General features: G+C 32.8%; 1 protein-coding gene across 2 annotated transcripts in view; it reads left to right on the forward strand.

The window, feature by feature from the left end:
• LOC108742466 (toll-like receptor 7) overlaps positions 1-16,110 on the forward strand; it is a 64,221-nt gene extending 48,111 nt beyond the window's left edge. For both annotated transcript variants that reach the window (XM_018477694.1, XM_025975782.1), the window contains 6 exons: positions 217-400; positions 7,218-7,318; positions 8,381-8,576; positions 10,899-11,162; positions 14,438-14,684; positions 15,671-16,110. In XM_018477694.1, coding sequence (XP_018333196.1) covers positions 217-400; positions 7,218-7,318; positions 8,381-8,576; positions 10,899-11,162; positions 14,438-14,684; positions 15,671-16,010 — 1,332 coding nt within the window. In that variant the 3' untranslated portion in view covers positions 16,011-16,110. The remainder of the gene's footprint in view (positions 1-216; positions 401-7,217; positions 7,319-8,380; positions 8,577-10,898; positions 11,163-14,437; positions 14,685-15,670) is intronic.
• The last annotated feature ends 1,602 nt before the right edge of the window (positions 16,111-17,712 follow it).

The following is a 17,712-nucleotide window of genomic DNA, read 5'->3' on the forward strand; positions in this document are numbered from 1 at the left end:
GCATGTAATTGAACTCGAGTACATACCTGGTTTTACGCACCAGTACTCTACTACTCAAAGAAGTAAAGTAGCAACAATTTTTCTTAATTAATTTGAGGTTTTCTGCAAATTACATGTTATCCAATATTTAAAAGTCTTGTCCGGACTGTAAATGAATATGTGTTCTGCACTGTAGTAGGATAATATTATTTTTACTAACACAAATCTATTTTGTAGGGAAACGAATTGTCATATCTGACACGAAAAGCGTTTGGAAATCTTCCTGTACTTTTGGAGCTGGACATATCTTTAAATAGTATATCTAATGTAAGTGAAGAAGCGTTTGAGGGATTGCTACAGCTTCTATATCTTAACATTTCCCACAATACAATATCATTAATTTCTAACGAGGCTTTCAAAGGTAAGTGGAAAAAAATAAAGCAATAAGTGAAGTTTTATATTGATAGAATAGAGCAATACTTCATATTGCATTTTACATTTCTTAGCTATGTAAATTATATTACATATTAGCTCTAATTATCGACGTTTCCCTGATCGTAGCCACCTAGAGATGTACAGACCTACCTATTTATCTTGAATAAAAGCGGTAGTGGTTTGTTTAACTTTCGCTGCGACAATTTGTGATTACCGCCATTTCGTCTTGGCTTATTTTAATATTGTTTGTAATGAAAAATGAGAATTTATTAAAAACAAACAAATAAAAACGTAACAAAACATTTAATGTAACCATTTTAAGCATATTGGAAAATAAAATACCCATATCAAGAATAAACTTTATACCTAATGAAAAATAATTATGTATTATGAAAACTTTTTCACATTTCTGTTACTAAGGCAGTAGTTGAATATTTCAGAATTATTCGATTTAATAATGACAGACACTTTTCAGTAATTTCCAAGCAATGTTCCAGTATTTCATCACTTATAATAAGAACCTTACATAGATCACAGCATACGTTGCTAGAAACCTTCTTGGCAATGTACCTTCTTATGTACACTAGTACAGCCATATCATTTTCAAATACTTTAATATTGTTTGCTTAATCAAAAGCTTCTTCAAAATAATCATATTTTCGTCCGTTCTATCGGCCTTTACATCATCTTTGGATTCTGACGAAAAAGACTTTATCTAGAAATTCCCGTTCAGTGAAGATTTTAGACTAAATAGCGATACTAATTTAATTTTGCTTTCCGACTCAAAAATTTGTTGCACCGTTACGTAATAATTAGATAATACGTAATCAAATCTTACAATTTCGAGAACGTGCTGACATAATTTTATTGCAGTAACTTTTGTATGCCGCAGAGAGTGATAAGTTTCCCCAGTTAGTTTTCCATTAGGTGACGTCTTATTTTCCTCCTGCATTCTATTTATCTAGCCACTTTATAAGTAGCTCAAGACATTCTCTATTCTTATCCTCTATCGTTTTGATTGGAATTCTCTTGGGATCTTGTTTATGTTGTACAGTATATAATGAACAGCAATTGAAGCATTTCCACCAATGCGAAATAACTTCCAGGAAAAGTCTTGTACTACGGCTTGTCTCGGGAAAGTTTGCAAGATGTAACACCTTTTTCGACAAGGTTGGCGCAGTTTTAATTATAAGGTTTTCTTCAACAGTATACAGTTGTTTTAAGTCATTTACTGACGCTGATGAAACAAAGTTATCAGAATTTCCTTTCGAATTTGGAAAAAGTTAACCAGTTGTTTCTTATGCATTTTATGATATTAACGCAACGGAAAAACAAAGGAACATTATAGGTTACATCTTCATTAAAAGGAATAGAAATACTCGTTGTTATTTTTCCATTGCACATTTCTTCATAATACTCTGCTAACTGCATTGTTATCCAATATTGCTGTTAATGTGTGGTAACCTGCTTCAGATAAAATTAATTAGCCAGTCCTTCATTTGCTATTCGACGCTAAATACAGGGGTACATTCAGATCTGCTGTCTGGAACGGTCTTTGTCTCTTTAAACAACCGCAACCACCCAAGCACTGTGTCCAGAAAAGTTCTTTGAGACTTTACGTAAAGCCATTACCAACCCGTTGCTGATATTATCCTGATGAAATTTTAGGAGGAATAACTAGGAAAAATTTTATTTCATGGGGTATTTGTGGAAGCGATTAAGTACATGACCACAAAGAACACATCCGTGACTGTTAAGCCAATATCAGGATTTCTTGAAGGCGGAAACTCTCAAATAGCTGAGGAACTGTTTAATTCTCTCTATACGACACGCAGAAACAAGTGGGTTCGAACACCCGAAAAACTTGATTTATTACATGCAGAAAAGCCTGGAGCTTGATAAAGAAATTGGGCGCAAGTGCTCCCGTACAATGTAGAAACCTGGAAGTAAGTGATAATCAAGTTGCCTTCATCAGATCGAGAACAGAAAATACATAAAGCACGAACTAAGCAACCAGAAGAATAGATATCAGACTATCACCGTGACTGCCATTTCTCAAGACATTAAATATCATGAAATCGTCAAAGCACTAAAACAGATTAAGTTGATTAAGGGGAAGTGAGCCTTTTGATATCTATAGGCTGGATTCAAACAAGACCTTAAAACATCAGGCTTCTTCATCGACGTAACCCACGACACTGTATAGAAGCATAACCTACTATATAGGTTCCTACAAGTGGTCCCTAACAAGGAATTGGTAAGACTATGAAAGAAAATGCTTTCCGACTGATCTTTCTAGGTGGTCGTCACTGAACAAACAAGTAAGATGAGAAAATTGTGAACGGATTATCTGAAGGCTGTGTGCCAGCCCCCTTACATTTTAACTTGTAGTTATTTGATAATGCTAGACGTAAAATCAAAAAAGTTTACGTATGGAGATGACCTGACACTGACAACTAATAGGTAAACGGTCGCTGATACAGATAAGATTTTAACAAAAGACCTCCTGGACTGATTATTACCGTATGGGCAGGCTAACTACCAAACTGGACAAAACAGACTGAAGCTGTTTCTTTCAATAGCCCCACCAACCTGCAGCTTACAGTCCATCTTCGTAGTAGTCAAGTTAAAGTTAATCACAACGTAAAATGTTTTGGAATCACTCTGAACTTAACATTAACTCATAAGCAACATCTCATCAGTATTGCTGCCAAAATCCATTCTAGTAATAATATGCACCAGAATCTCTGCAGCTCCACTTGGGGTGCGGAGGCAACCACACTAACGTTAGCATATAAGACGTTTCTGAAATAAGTGGTAAGCTTTGAAATGTGTATGGGCAAAGCAGCATGGTTAAAGGACAAAAAAAATGTATTAAAACCAGAAGAAGTAACCTTTTGAAGCCGGTACTGGTCATAAATTGGCAAAATTGCCTTCACAACTAAGAAGCTACATCGATGGAAAATTTAAACAGTGAAAGTTGAGGAACGACTAAAAAAAAAATAAATTTCAATAGTAATAGGTAAAGTATGCCCTGAATAAGTAATTGTATTTTTATTAATTGTAAGGAAAATTTCTAAACCACCTTTTAAGTATTGTAAAGGTATTTTATCTTTTTTTATGGGCGATATACAGGGTATTTCTGAAATAAATAGCATGCTTTTGAGGGTGTCAACCAGATACAGTAGAGAATCGAATAGTGAGTACAGCAACGTGATTAGGATACAAAAAAAATGTAAAAAAAGCACAAGTTACAATCTGAAGCCAATCCTAGACGTGAATCAATAAGTTAGATCTGTACCTATGCACCGAGTTGAGATAAGGGCTCAGAAACTACAACGATAGAGAACGTAAATAATACCAATTGTCGATCGGCGAAAGTAAACATCAACAAACTACGACTACACGTAATGTTTAGAAGCCTATCACGGTATAAATGAATTAATAACAAAATTCATTGTTATTAATATTCAGCACACAAAAGAAACGAAAAAAGTTTCCTTTCATGACGAGCAATGAGATGTTTTGGGGGTCGAAGCTCAAACGGTCACACTGAGCTACCACAGATTGAATAAAAAACGTTAAATGAACTAATAACTACCGACTGCAGTTGGATGTAACATAAACATCTTGAATCATTCTTATTCTAATCTAACAAATAATAAACAATACATGAGCAAAAAATTCGAAATGGGTAAATGCAATACTGATGCTGCTATTTACCAGCTAATTGAATACGGCGTTACATTTGCATTTCTCTTCGGAACCAGAATTAGATCTGCCCGTAATTTCGACTACGTTTTTCTTTAGACCTGCAACATTTACCTAATTTTCTGATTTTGTAACGCCCTGTCACCTTCTGGAAGATTGCCATTTATTTCAGAAACATCCTGTATTCGAGGCGTTTACCAAAATTACTTCTGAGTCACCCAAAAACGTCCGGCAGTTGATTTATTTTATATTGGCGTTCTGTAATGGCGTTTGATACACGCGATGTGATACACGTGCTGTTTCATACAAATCCCATACAAAGAAACAAAGCGGATTTAGATTCCCGCTACGCGCCGGCCAAAGTACAAGACCCATGTCAATTATTCCGCATCACAAATTTATCGAAAACTGTTGCTGAAATCGCGAATGATGCACGACATGCGTCGCACCAATGATGAGTATTGTTAAAATTCAAAAATCCATCCCTCATGAAGCAACTTCCATCCATAAACACTGTAAGGAAACCACTGACACAGGTCTAATTGCATTTGAAATTAATGTTCAAGGCTTGCACTCGCTACAAATGATAATGACGCAATAACTATTCTTTTAAAATTTACCACACTATAACAGGGAAGGAAGCTAAATTATGCGCTAATTACTACTTTGGGAGCGGTAAGAAATTAAGGATTTCGGCAGCGATATGGTTCGGTCGACACTTACGGCCCTCACATGTAGGTTGTTCATTGCCGGTTTCTTTTAATATATATATATTANCGCTGGAGATTTGTACATATGTAATCAAAATAGCAGCTATTAGAATGGCGTTTAGTTGGACAGAACTTTGTGAATGACCACTATGCGACGAATGTAATGTAAAATGCAACGGTGGAATGAAGGTTTCCTTACTGGAAAACTGTCTTAAATAATGTATTTATATATATGTATATATATAAATACATTATTTAAGACAGTTTTCCAGTAAGGAAACCTTCATTCCACCGTTGCATTTTACATTACATTCGTCGCATAGTGGTCATTCACAAAGTTCTGTCCAACTAAACGCCATTCTAATAGCTGCTATTTTGATTACATATGTACAAATCTCCAGCGTTCAAAGAACAAATAAACACAATAAATAATGCATGAACACAAAAATAATAAAGAAGTACCTTAACGGCCTGTGTTGTTGCTTCTGGATAACCATGATTCCCACCTTTTAATATTTGCAAACAAAGTGGTGTAACAGTTTTGTCCTTCCCAGCTCACTGCTCCCATAAGTTGCAGCCGTTGGGCAGAAGCGTCTTTGGTCACTAAAAAAATATTGTAACTCGACAATAGATAATTGGATGGTAAATAATCCAGGAAAAACAGTTACTATAAATATATGATATTCTTGGTGTTGTTAAAACAGCCCTCCCTTTGGCTGCTACTTCTGGTAATATAATTGCCGGTTTCAAAAAAAACAGCATCAGTCCGTTAAATGAGAACATCTTTTCGGACAGTGACTTTTTACCTTCATATGTGATGGACAGGGAAGAACCAATTGAAAATAATGTTGCAATTCCTAAGAATTTTTGGACTGTAAACACCAATGAAAATAGATCTACCATTAACAAACAGCCAACTATAATTGTGCCAGTAACTCCAGAAAAGACTGTCTCTAAGTTTGTTTCTCTTAAGGAAGTGAGGACTTTTCCTAAAGCCGGACCACGACAAAATAATACACAAAGGGGCAGAAAAAGGAGACAAACTGCAATCTTAACAGATACTCCAATATAAGAAGATCTGGGGCAAGAAAAAAAAATGCGCCAAAAAGAAAAAACAAAACTGCAAGAAAAGTAAAAAATGGCTGATAAGGAAAATGAGAAAAATACACCTAATGATGGTCGAGGATTTCTATTTCATGATAACGTAGTCCCATCTACATTCGGAACTCAAAAAGATTTTCTTCATTCTCAGACTCGGAAGATGAAGCTGAATACCTGGTATGTGAGGAACCTTATGGTAGTAGCGAATTTGGGGATAATTGGTTGCAATGCACTCGTTACAGAAGGTGGGCCCATGAGAAATGCATAAAAAAATCTAACATTACCTTTTTCATATGTATAAATTGCGACTCTGATGATGATCTATGAGCCTGTATTAACTAATTTTAAATAAAAAGACAAATGTAACTTGAAAAAATAGTTGTAATATTACCCTTAACAAAAAGCAGGAAAAAGTAATAATAAAATGTAGTATGTGTCAACACACCCCGCATACGGGGTTAGATGGCTAACTTTGCATGGTGGCATAAAAGGCTTTACTAGAATATGGTCACATTAAATAGAAGAATATAGATATTAAAATATGAATCCTTATGACTTTTACTCCCCTACGACTTGTACAAACTTGCCTTGTTGAAAACGGCAATAAATAAAAAAAAATTATATATAAAAAGTTAGTCATCTTGTCCCGGGGAGGCCGGGTTAAATCCATCATAAACAACCAAATACATAACCCTTAAATTTATTAACTACTTAAATATTCGGTTAAAATAAAGTTACCAGTGAAACACAACATGGTTAATATAATTAAATGAGATAAAAAAGGTCAACCTAACCAATAATAAAGTGATAGAAACATATAATGACACCAATTGAACTGTAACAAATGAGACAAGTACTTATTTCAAGTTTCTATGATTCTTTTAAGTTAAACCTTTGTTATCTCATTTAATTGTAGCAACCACACCATGTTTCACTGTTAATTTGATGTAGTTTAGTAATTTAAAAGTTATGTAATTTGTTTTTCTGTGAATCCTTAGCTTACCCTACACATTCGTAAGTAAAAAAAAGTTTTTCCACTATACGTAGGTATATATTTATTGTAGTTCTCCCAATGAAGCCATAAAAAAAATGGAAAAAATGTCAGAATTAAATGATTATTATAAAAACTACAATATTGTTCAAATCCTGCCGCATACCCTTTTGTTTAAATTTGGCCAAATGTTTTCTTTATCTATACATATATTTTATATTGTACGTAGATAAGTCGGGCTTAGGTTGTATAGTTAATGATAAAGTCTGTTTAAAAAACTGTTCTTTAAGGTCTCGTGTCACTGAAAACGTTGGACCTTTCTTTCAATAAATTGGAGAAATTAGATAACAAAAGTCATGGTGTCTTGGATTACTGTTTGTCTCTAGAAAGTGTAAGTATCAGAATATTAAAAGAATTTAAAATTAATTATTTTGTACCAATGCATGTGGATATATTCAGTCGTAATCGGCAACATATGAAACCAGCTTTATTTTACTTTTTTGTTATTCCATTTTACTATTGCATATACCTATGTACCATCTTACAGTCAATATTTGGCGCTCTTGTGTTCATCGTAAGTTAAAAAAAATTCATTCCAGAATATTCATTTTTTTTTCAAGTCTTTGTTTTTTAAAGCACATTCAAGTTATGAAAAAACCGATAACTTACGATTAAAAATTAATAATTGTTATAAGATAAAATCGATCCGAGTAGATATTTTTCAAAAATTCCAACTGGATATTAAATTTAAATATTTTTTTAATTTTCTAAATTTTTCAGTAGGAAAAAATATTAACAAAAGAAAATTACGCATTTTGGAATTAACGGGGAAAAAAATATTGGATCGCTAATTATTCGTTAACAACCGATCTTTCTAAAATTTGAAGCACTCATATAGTATTGTAAGCACTAACTCCTAAAAAGTTCAAGTTTCTATCTGTTTTTGTTCCCATGATATTTAATGTAAAGGACAATTTCTTTTATTTTGAACACGATTTGTTAATAAACAAAAGCATTTGACGACATTCAACCAGCACCATTTTTTAAACAACTATATGGAAAATAAAAGTAGATACATATGGTAATAAATGAATTAGAAAAGAGATATTTCGTAAACAGTAAAAAAAATCATTTTTTGTTTCACCAATTGTTAAATTAAGAAATTTTGTCCCAACAGACTGTGGATAGCGAAGTTCAGAATCAGTATATTTTTTTACTTTTTTTGATTGAGCTATTTTAAATAAAACAAACTTTATTTTATAAATTAATGGCAGTTATGAATCAAGACGTTTCCATAGGTTCGATTTTACATTAACGCCATCTGTAAATTCTAAGTGGCGTTCATATTTGTTGTTATTATGCATTATTATTAACTTTTTAATTTGAATTCTTTATTTAGCTATTTCTTTTTTAACCAATCAGTCATTAGGCGTAATTTTGTGTTTTTTTGTAGCTTAATATCAGCAATAACGAATTCAGTTCTATCAACAAAAAGACGTTTCCCAATGATCGTTACATACCATACAAATTAAACGAAATTGATCTTTCTTTCAACTTTATCCCAGTATTAACAAACGATTTGGCTATCAGCGGTGGCCGGTTTAAAAAACTGAATCTCTCTCACAATTTAATTTCAAATATAGGAAAAGGTAAACCATCATTATTAATTAAGAATTACTTACATAATATTAGAACTATATAATTTATGGTTATCAATACTAGTCATATACCGAGTATTTCAGTTACAATTAGTAGCACAATTTAAAAACTAAACTTTAGACATGACGTTATAACTAAAAATTGGTTGTATTTACCAAGCAGGGTAAGTAAAATATCTGAGAAAGTACATTACTTACAAAATAAGAAAGCATTTATTTTGTAATTTTCAAAAAAAATACAATTCCCAATTTAAAGAATTAATACCTCATTTAATGGTGGAATAGCTGGTTACCACCAACTCATTTATCAACAAGTAGGTACTAGGGAGAAATTAAAAAGAATTTTAAGAAATAAATTAATGTATTATTAAAATAGATTAATGATATGGGAACAAGTAAAAATAAGCAATACTTCGAGAGATTAAATAATGAATAAGTTAAATACCTAAATATTTAAAACGGAAATAAAATATGCAAGGGAGAGGCAATAGTACATTTTATGTCATCAATAGGTCACGTGTAAACATTCAGTAAGACCATCACATGATACTAAATACCATAAGTCTTCTAAAATTATGAAATAAAATAGCTTTAAAAAGACAAAAACTGAGAAACGAGTATTTTTTTTAGATAGGCCATTTTTAAGAAAAATGTGAATTCACTGAAAAAAACAATAGAATTTTGCCAGTCTAAAAAATTATTAAAACAAAATGTCAAGGAAATTTTGAAAACAAGTCATGAAAATGTTGTACACCTAAAAGGATTATAATAGATTTTACATTAGTTTAAAAAATAAAGCAAAATTTTAGAAATGAATACTTCACTGTATGCTGTTGCATTACAGAGCATAAAGACCAAAGAGCGAGCTCAATAAGCTAAATAACACAACGCCTACCAAACAGATCCCACTACCGAAAGTATGAACATACGAAAAACTCATCAGCGGTCGAGAGACTCCAAGTAAATATTTAGAGCGGAGTAAACAGATTGACTTATTCATTCTTACTACTGCTGCAAATTGAAATGAATAGACGTGAATAATAACAATCTATGTAGAAAGATTGGTTTTGTTCGTTTTTTCGTCACAATCATACTAATCTCAAAATTATTGATTGATTTTAGTTAAATAAGTGAATAAGCATTCAAAAACCGTAAGCACAGTCAGTATTTAAATATTGTAAATTAATAATAAACCTTTACATCGTCGATTTTAGTAATCGCATAACTAGGGAACCTGTTCGACCCCCTCAAACAAAATGCTTCTCCTACAAATAATTAATGGTCAATTGTAGACTCGTGTGTGTGAGCAAACGTCATTTACTAACCACAAATCTAATGGCATCATTCGGAAGCAAATTACACAAATTATCATTTATTATTTATTAATACCACTCGAATGACCATTTTCGATTGTCATTCCATTCCATTTAAAAATTGTTAGTAGGTTTAGGATTTGTGATCCTATTTATTATCTACCCAAAGTCAACTATTCCTACATTGTATGGCTTGCTTCTTTGTAGCTTGTTACTTTTATATGGTTCAAAAAATGTTTCAGTTTTACCCTAATTTCAGATTCAATCGTTTTGATGGTAACCCAATTACCTTCCTAACATTTTTAGTAAATTTGTTAACTGATATTTTTAAATCGTTGTTCCTTGTAATTTTTTTTAATCCATCAAATCTTTCAGTACAATATTTATGAATTCCTAAAATATTATGGACGACATATATAATCTAAAAAGAGCTTCCAGAAACTCTTCTGGTCTACAAGTAACGTATATTTGTTTTTGACTTCTCTCATCGTTCGTAAAATATAGAATCTGTAAAATAGTGAGATCATACGCTTGTGTTTTCGTATCTCTTTGTGTTAAAAAGCTATAAATTGGAAGCCCTCTAGCTATGTAAATATGAATATGTACATTATAACAATATGATCTTAAACTGGCTAGCACATCAGATATATTATACAGTTTAAAATGTTTCATCATTAAAAAGTATTTTTGCGAGGGTTGAGAAATATACGACTTTTTGATATATCAACATTTTTCATGGAAATAGTTGCAATTATTTTTTCGTGGTAATCATCACACTTGCGGTGATTGATTGCATGTTGAGTATCCGTATTTATTTCACCGCTTTTAGCTAGTTTTATGTACTGTACTTTTTAAGTTCTTGATAAAGAAATCAAAAGTTCTCGATTTATTTTAGAGAATTAATCGTAAGTTTTCACTAATTGCAACTGAAATACTTTCAGCTCTTACACTTCTATGATAGTGTACAACGTATAAATAACAGAAAATTTTAACATTTCAGGTGTAATTGGAAATCTTACTCAACTTGAAGTAATTGATTTATCGTTTAATAAGCTAGAGGACGAGTTGGAAGAAGAATTTTTTAATCTATCGAGTGTAATTTCTGAGGTATATTTGTCGTACAACCAACTAAATGATCTACCTTGGTGTGTTTTTAAGAAGATCAAAAAGTTGTCAGTATTGGATATTCGTTTTAACAACTTTTCTGAATTCAGTACTGATCTTCAGAAGTTAGTGGAAAATGGAACTGCAGTATACTTCGGAGGTAATAAAAATAAACATTAAGAATAAGGGGAAGGAAGCAGATAGACATATTAAAGCAATTTAACCGTCATAAATACTCATACATTTATATCCTCTAGTTCTACAATTTCATAATATCAGAAATCAGGGATGACTGTCATCATTCGCGTTAAGTCACGTCCAATTTACGTATGTAACTACAACATGACAGACAAATCATCGTTCATACGATATGCAAATTATATATAAACCTTCATATGCAGCATTAAACTTGATTTTAATTGTAAAACTTATTAAGCTAGCTGATAGAATTCAACCAATCATCGTATGCTAATAGCAGTTCTGCTCATATTATATAAAACTACATTACTGACATCTAGGTATAAATATGCAGTCTGTCGCTATCTGGTTGACACCTACATACAGTCCATTTCAATTTGTTAGAATTGTGACCTTGAATAAATCTGCGCGAAGATAGAAAAATACACACTAGGCGTGAGCAAAAAGACAGCTTGAACGAGCAGAGCTCTCAATGGGCGGTCTTGGGAACTGTACAGTACTAGACGAAAATGTTTAGCAATTTTTTAAAACAAAAGTGTATATAAATTAACAATAGAAAACAAAGCAAAAGTTTTATAGGTGTGTAGAGCGTTAAGTTAATTCACTTGTTATTATTCTTGGCTAAATATACTTTTAAATAAAGCATATTCATAAATATTAACGAGACAGTTTAAATAATTTTGCAAATGGTACTATACACTTTTGTCTAGTTCTCGCTCGATGATCGGTGTAGAAATGAGCTCCGCAGACAAATATGATTGAATTTGGAAATATGTTACGGCGCATCCTAATAAAGGGATAGGGCATATCTCCAACTTCTTGAAACGAACGGTACCTATTGCTGCTGAAGTATTTCATGTGGTAGGTTAGGTTATTACTAAAGCATCAATTTGCCTAATTGAATCGACGATGGAGTGTATATGTTAGGCCCGAAGACCGAAAACGCTCAGTGGCCGGATAAAACGGCTTCATCGCGTTCTGGCTGCCTTTGAACGCACAGAACGCGTTTTGGCTGTTTTTAAACGCTCGCAACGCATTCTGGTAACTGCTAAACAGCCGGAACGCAATTTGTCAATTGTTGAACGCTCACAACGCGTTCTTAATGTTCGACTTGTATTATTTGACGCTTTCTACCTGCGTACAATGAGATTTATATTGTACTTATAAAACAAATGAATTTCAATCCATTTTTCAGTTTTTAGGAAACAATTCGTTAAATACCTAAATATTTAAAACGGAAATAAAATATGCAAGGGAGAGGCAATAGTACATTTTATGTCATCAATAGGTCACGTGTAAACATTCAGTAAGACCATCACATGATACTAAATACCATAAGTCTTCTAAAATTATGAAATAAAATAGCTTTAAAAAGACAAAAACTGAGAAACGAGTATTTTTTTTAGATAGGCCATTTTTAAGAAAAATGTGAATTCACTGAAAAAAACAATAGAATTTTGCCAGTCTAAAAAATTATTAAAACAAAATGTCAAGGAAATTTTGAAAACAAGTCATGAAAATGTTGTACACCTAAAAGGATTATAATAGATTTTACATTAGTTTAAAAAATAAAGCAAANATAAGTACGTGATAAGTAGGTAACCCATATAGTTCAAGCTGTATGTGCTTGAAAATACCTAAAACTAAAACATAAATACAAAAATAAGCGTTAAAAAAAAATATTAACTTGCGGATTTTTAAGACCTTTTGAGAGTAGGTATAATTGTAAATTTGTTAGGACTCTTTGGAAGTCAATAAAAAATAGGCGAGATAGGTTAGTAGGACACCTTCTCAGGCACGAAGGTCTAGTCAGAGACAGATTTGAGGCAGGAACGGAGGTTAGGAGGAGTAGAGGTAGACCCAGATTACATTACTGTTCGCAAATAGTTAAAGATATGGGTTGCTCTAGCTTTAGGGAAATGCGAAGATTAGCGCAGAATAGGAAAGAGTGGAGGTGCGTGTCCAACCAGTCTTAGGACTGACGACCTTATAATAATGAAGAGTGGGTAATGTAAATATATGAAAGAAATCCGCAAGTTAATATGTATTTTTACGCGTTTTTTGTAATTTTTTACATTTTTGCAATGGAAAAAATGAATTTTGCGATTTGCAAACAATTGCAGCTTATACGAAATTTAATTACGAAACGGTTTTTCTCCATAACTTTTTTGAAGTGAAATTTCTTTACACACGATAGGGTAAGTTAGTTTCATACGAGTTGCTATATAACGAAATCATGCAACGGATGTCCCCCTCTACTAGGCCACGTAGGCGAATTCGTAGTGGGAATCGCTTGAGGCGTGAGCGCGCTTCAATGCAACGTTCGTTACAGGCAACTCCGGCATGTATAATGTAAAATTTAAATTCATAATGTATAAATAATACCATTAAACCAATTCCTTAACCTCTATCCCGGTATGTTTGTGTGTTTGAAGAAGTTTCACTTCAGGAGCGTGTTGTATAATTACACGTTGTATTATTTTTTTCTGAGTCAACAATTTCTGAGATATACCTATGCTGCAGTTTGATGAAGGAAAAACGGTATTTTTTAAATTATATCAATATTTCTGTAATAATAACAAGCTAAACCCACGGTCTTATGTGTCCACATACTGAAATTATTTTATGACTTAATGAAGTGATTCCAACAAAAATCTTGATGTTTAATTAAAACAATGATGCAGTTTAGGCATGAAATATAAAACATGTACGAGGAGAGGGTTATTTCAGGTTGGACTTTAAAGCAGCGATGCGTATACAGCTCTACTTAGTCCAGGGAATAGACCTTTGAAAGTGCGAAAATATACCACAGGAAACCAACTATGCAGGGTTGTAAGTAATGGTCCAAGGAACAAAACATACTGAATTATAATACTGAATTTTTTGTTGAGAATTGGTTGGAATGGTTGAAATGAGTCGCCATTCACTATGAGAATTAATGAACTTATCGGAGATTAGTCTTATTTGACAAAAAGATTGATAATTTCCTTTGGGCCCCAATAATGTTTCCCCCGGTGTCTGATAGATTCGCTTTACATTTACCTTTCTATTATCTCGTCATTTTAACTTCATTTGAATTTTTTATATTTTGCATAGTTTCACCAATAACGATATTCATTACTGAGAAATTAAGACGGAAAGGATTTGTATGCAACTACATATCTCGTTTTCTTGCATTTCATTAGTCCCTTAAAAGAAAATGTACGTTTTCTGAAAGAATTAACTTTTATTTTCCAGGAAATCCACTGATTTGTAACTGCTTTGTGAGACCAATTAATAGAATTTTAAAGAAACAGTTAACAGTTGCATGGTATTATAAAGAAATCGTTTGTCGTAAACCACACCATTTATATGGTAGACCATTGTTTGAAGTGGAGGACGAACGATTAATTTGTAGTGATATAGAAAATGGAATTAACAGCACACGTCAACAAAAAGACGTTACCAATTTAGTACCGGATATAGAATTTAGAGCCGCTGAAAGGTAAATAGGTACATGTACTATATTTATTTAATGTATATCGACAAGGTTATGAATAGACTTACTTCACATACACTTCATTTTGAATTTGAAAACCAGACGAGATGGGTATAGGGAACCATAGTACCATTTGAAAGAGAATAATCTTCAGAATAGGGCTGTGAAAATACATACAAGGTGTTCCATTTAAAAAAATACGCTTACGATTGTTTGAATATCCAAATCCGCCATTAAATATCTAACGCCTTGTATATAATCAACCCATTTTGAAAGTACGGACGGGAATATTGAAGGTACAGCGATTTTCCCTGAGAATTTTCTTGCTCCGGTTTTCTTACTGTAAAGTAGGCATACTTTTTTGCTAGCTCCTCCGTACTACTTTTTTTAAATTTTAGAATTAAGAAAGCCTTATGAATGTCTACCTAAATTCAAAAATGGAATTCAAAATCGTCATATTATACAGGGTGTTCCATTTAAAATAACGTACTTGATGCCAACTTCCGGTATAACCGGAAGTGCTACATTGATGCCGTTATTTTAGTTGAGGAGAGCATACTCAATAACGCTATTGTGCAAATTTTCAAAATTCAAATGGAAATAGTTTCCGAAATATTCTAATGGATGGTTACCGTGAAACACCCTATACGTATATACGTAACTACTCTATATCTCGTGATTAGCAATTTATTGCACCAGGTGCCTATAGTATTCATAACAAATATCTACTAAACCATATAGAAAGAAACATAAAAGATTTGCTTTCCCGATCGAATATTAACGTTTTTATAGTATATCATGAAAAGCACTTATTCTGTATAAAGCTTACATTAGTTTAGCATAAAATAAATGAGAATATATAAGTACTTAAAATACGTTACACATTATATGAGCTATTCATATCTTTGCCCTGTGAAAACGAAACTTAACTCATTAAATCTCATACTTTAGACATACATATACACTAGTCCATAATACATGTTCATTTTTAGGAAATCTGATGATTTAATCTTAAGATGGCGAATTTTGAAAAATGAAGACATTGCAAATTCACGCATTATTATAAAGAAGAGGAACGATCCGTTGATGGTAGTATATGAGGAAGAAGTCCCGTATTACCAACGGAAAATAATCGTGCCAAGCAAATATTTACAGTTTAATGACGAAACAGAAATATGTATACTAGCAAAGGATAGCAGAGGACTCTTAAGAGGATTTTATGAACAGCAGTGCCAATTTTATTCTGAAATAATAAAAGGAGGTTCCTTCAAGATAAAATGTGATGTAGCACTAGTTTTATCTTTAATTTATAGTTTTACGTTTCTCACTTAGACAGGCTTAATAATTGATGATACTGTTTGCTACAAAATTGGCACCTAATTAGAATTTGTTGCATTTCAGAAGTAAGCTAATAAATTAATTTATAAATGAAGATAGCTGGTAATTCATTTTTATCATCCTAGATATTGGCTTGATATTTTCGGGCTCTCTTAAAGTTTAAAAGTCAAATATTGCACTTTGTTTTTTTATTAAGAATGTTTAAAATTAAGTTAATATCTGTGTACAAGCAGTAATACTTTAAAAATCTGAAGATGGTTGAATAAACCGAAACGTTACAAAAAAGTTGGTCTGTGCTCTGTCGGAGCTGTCTGCGCCGCGCTGTTGAGATTCAAAAACATCCAAATCGCGATCCGCGTCTGGCAGTTTCGACAGAATACAGACCGCTTCGAATTATTTTATTCGTTACAATAAACATAATGTTGTTTAATTATTTAACCGCCACCCTGGAAAAAACTATTGTTTAAACTTGTTCGTGTTACCTTTTCATTCCGTAGCCCTGTGACCTTCAGCAATTAAACAAAAGTCTGACTTGACTTATTATATTTATTGGACGTATTTTTTTGACCTTCTATAACTTTTGAGCCCCTGGGTTCATATACACCTCAAATCACATGTATTTCCCTAAACCTCCCCTACACTCCCTTAGAGGAGTCTTCCTATTAAACGCGGTACATAAGTTGTAACATTTGACATTTGAATTTACCGTAGTACTTGACTATAAAATTTTTGGGTTTACGTATTCACAACTTTTGTGTGCTGTTTATACACCAGTAGGTACATCGCAATTTAAAAAGAAACGATACTAATACAATATAACAGTGTATATCAAAAAGTAACAACAAAAGATATATACAATCAGAGAAAGTCAAAGAGACACAAAAAAACACAAACAATGTAACAACAAAAGAGGTAGGAAAACTTAGAATTGACAGAAGACAAGCTGGAGTGGAATTGACTGTGGACAAAAGAAAAAAACTTTTGGGTGTTTCTTTCCCACCAGCCGCTTATGCCGGTGGGCGGGCAGTGCCTCCGAACTACACAAAAAGTAGGACGGAAGGCCTTCTTCAGCCTTCTTTCAGGAATCGTAGGAATGGATCGCGATTTCGACCTTGCTGGATCTCATCAGCGCGTCGCAGACAATTTTGACAGAACACAGACCAATTTTTACCTGCTGTCTTAAGGGGATTCAGTAGTACTCGCGCCGTAGAGTAAAAACATGCTTATCTATTCTGCATAACATGAGTTTAATATTTGAAATAGAGATTTGAAATTTTGTAGGGAGATAAACAAAGCTTTGTTCTAGCGCCTGTCAGAGGCCTTTTTTTTAATTTTTCATTTCTATTGGAAATATACGTCCCATAAAATGCATCAACTTTAAGCTCCTATAACAACTTTTAATGATCAAATTATTGAAAACCGCGTCTGTACCGAGGTAGTGTGAACCTTTGTCTGTTACCATACAAAAAATCACATATTTATCTCGCAGCGTTAAATCACAATCTGTAGAATACAAACCCATGTTTTACAAAAAATTAGAACAAAATGTAACCTAGGCACGAGCGGTCTATGCGGCCAGACGAGCAACTACAAGATAACTCCGCCCATCTATCGATCTAGCCGACTGATTTCATACATATATATATGTATAGGTACTGACCGTGTTATCTGCTGTAATAAGTATGTGTTAGGTACT

Source organism: Agrilus planipennis, unplaced genomic scaffold, assembly GCF_000699045.2.
Source record: "Agrilus planipennis isolate EAB-ADULT unplaced genomic scaffold, Apla_2.0 scaffold312, whole genome shotgun sequence".
Classification (NCBI taxonomy): Eukaryota; Metazoa; Arthropoda; class Insecta; order Coleoptera; family Buprestidae; genus Agrilus; species Agrilus planipennis.